Genomic DNA, 2,629 nt, shown 5'->3' on the forward strand with positions numbered 1-2,629 from the left:
TTATATTATAATAAATAGTTATATTGCAAATTTGTCTTGAAAATTTTTATCGGACATTAATAAATTCTTGAGTACAAATTTACATCAGAAATTTAAAATTGTAGCAATATTGTCCATTGTCATTAAAATAATAATGTTGACTATTAATATTTTAACGGTAAGAGACATATTGCTATGACTTTAAACTTCAGAAACAAATTTACACAAAAAACAAATAAACAAAAAACTTCTGGGTGTTTAGCATTTTTAAGTTAAAACGTTTGAAGCAAATTTGCATCCAAACTCTGTAATAAACTTCAAAAAGTTTACAGATGTGAGAAGAGAGACAACAATGAGGCCTTCTAAGATTGCATGGTGGAAGAAGAGGGAGATGAGGCACTAGCGTGGGTGACCAAAGAGATCAAGAAGTCGAAGAGGTCGGTGGCGATCACGGCAGAAGCGACGTCGTCTTTGAGGAGAGTTCTGCGTTTGGACTGAGTGGTCATGAGCCAAGACCTTCTGGTGAGCTCTTCAATGAAGAGCTCACAAGCTTTGGCAAAAGCAATGGGAGCTTCACCTGATATCATCTTGACGTCATCCCCAGATCTCTTCATTATCTTCTTTATCCTCGCCAATGGCAGCGCCTGAGGCCCCATCCTTCCTTGATGCAGCCCCGAATATGCCCCTGCTTGCCTCATTCTTACTCTCTATTGATGATATTCTTATTCACTCTAACACACACACATATATATGAAGCTATATGGAATTCATATAAGCCACATGCAAGTTTATATGCATGTGTGTGTGTCTATATGTATATATATTATAGTGTCTGCCATGGAAGCCTGGGATGAGAGGAGTTTCAGGTTTAACCTACACTGTTGCTTAAAACATATATTTTAATGAGTAATTGCCGGCTAAAGCCGGCGAAGTCGATTGATGGTTAAAGATTATATATGCAAGTGTTGAATCAGACAAAAAAACGCTTTGTCTATCCAATTATTTTATGGCATATTGTTATATTTTGACTATATATAATTCCAAATTTTCAAGCATTGTTAAATATCAAATGGGATGGTTCTCTCTGATCTCTCTCAGTTGTGTTTTTTTTGGGAAAAAATATGAGGCTCGAATTTAAAACCTTGGTAGGCATATCGAGTTCCATTTTTCACTCAATTGCCATGTATACGTATTTTGTTGAGTTCAAAAAAAAAAATTGACCCTCTCTAGAGGTTATTTTCATCAGAGTATTTGTAGTTTATATGACGTTATTTTATTGAAAACTTAATATATTCTCGGGTTATTATGCTAACAATCAGTATTATTAGGAATTTATCCTTACACGCACACACACATATTATATATAATTATTTTTATTAAAAATTTATTTAATTACTATGTTATCAGTTCGACTGCCAATCTAACTAGTTAGATCATGAGAACTATAAACCGCAAACTTCTTCAATCCAGTTTTTAAAAGTATTCGTTCTAATGTGATTTCTTTATTTATAAATTTAGACTCTGTTATGAAAATAAGAAAAATAAGAAAGATTGAGATAATAGAGATGGACAACAACTAGAAAAGAAATGGGGAGTAATCTTTTATTCACTTCATTGTCATCATTGTATGCACAACATCCTCTGTTTATAAGACCCCAACATCAAATACTAACTCTAGAGTTACAAATCCATAAAAATAAAAAAAGGATCAAGCAACATAATTGTACAATCAGAAACTACAGGAAATAAATGCTTGAGACCCTTCAATTTGGGAGTTATAGGATATAATGACATTTAATATAAGATGAAAGTTTAAGAGCCTCATGCTTGGGTGTTATAGACATACCCCTAATTACAATATTCATAACAGATTCAAAATTTTATTAAAGCGTAAAATCTCTTCTATTTGTTTCAATCACATAATGTATAAATGGACTTTGATTGATCAATGCAACGTCATGCATTTTGAGATAGTACACAATTGGACCTCTAGGAAAGGAATGGTTTATTAATAAATAGCCATATATTAATTTGAATCAAATGGATTTTTATATAGAAAAAATCGTTAAAAAAATATTGTAAAAATTGCAAATCAGGTATTTTGTGAAAAATTTGTTGTTATTTGCCATTCAATTATTCCCAAAACTTATACAAATCTTGCAACGAGTCCTGATTTGTGATTTTTGCAATTTTCACGGTTCTTGTTTTGCAATTTTTCCTTTTGTATATTGGTTAAATAAGAGTAATGAATATAAAATAGACAGACTTAAAATTTTGTGTCCTACTTAATATTATTGCAACTAGTAGTACATACTATTAATATTCAACTAGGACTAATAACTAATATGATAATTATAATGTGGTAAAATGGTTGACATTTCATGTATCCGGCAACTTATTATTCCATATGTAATCATTGTCACATTTCATTGATTGGCTAGACTCATTAGAGTGAAACATAATTTAGACTAAAATACATTAACGTTCCTTCTATTTTATCTTAATTATATATACATATATTTTTAAGACTTATATGATTTTTTTTCGAATTAATAGTTACAAAACACAAACCTCCCCTTTTGTATTTAAGATTTCATTTCTACCCATTTAAAATCACATGTATTCTATCAAACTACTCCTTCTTCCACAT

General features: G+C 30.9%; 1 protein-coding gene across 1 annotated transcript; it reads right to left on the minus strand.

Moving 5' to 3' along the window:
* Positions 1 to 341: 341 nt before the first annotated feature.
* Positions 342 to 677, minus strand: LOC114759694 (nuclear transcription factor Y subunit C-2-like). Its single transcript, XM_028948913.1, has one exon. It carries the CDS (start codon positions 675 to 677, stop codon positions 342 to 344), a length of 336 nt encoding a protein of 111 aa, XP_028804746.1.
* Positions 678 to 2,629: the final 1,952 nt, after the last annotated feature.

This window comes from Neltuma alba, unplaced genomic scaffold, assembly GCF_004799145.2.
Source record: "Neltuma alba isolate B1F8T4 unplaced genomic scaffold, ASM479914v2 tig00010879_pilon, whole genome shotgun sequence".
Lineage (NCBI taxonomy): Eukaryota > Viridiplantae > Streptophyta > Magnoliopsida > Fabales > Fabaceae > Neltuma > Neltuma alba.

Bases quoted from the DNA above. Each gene is read 5' to 3' on its own strand.
- LOC114759694 (XM_028948913.1), bottom strand. From the start codon at position 677: ATGAGGCAAGCAGGGGCATATTCGGGGCTGCATCAAGGAAGGATGGGG.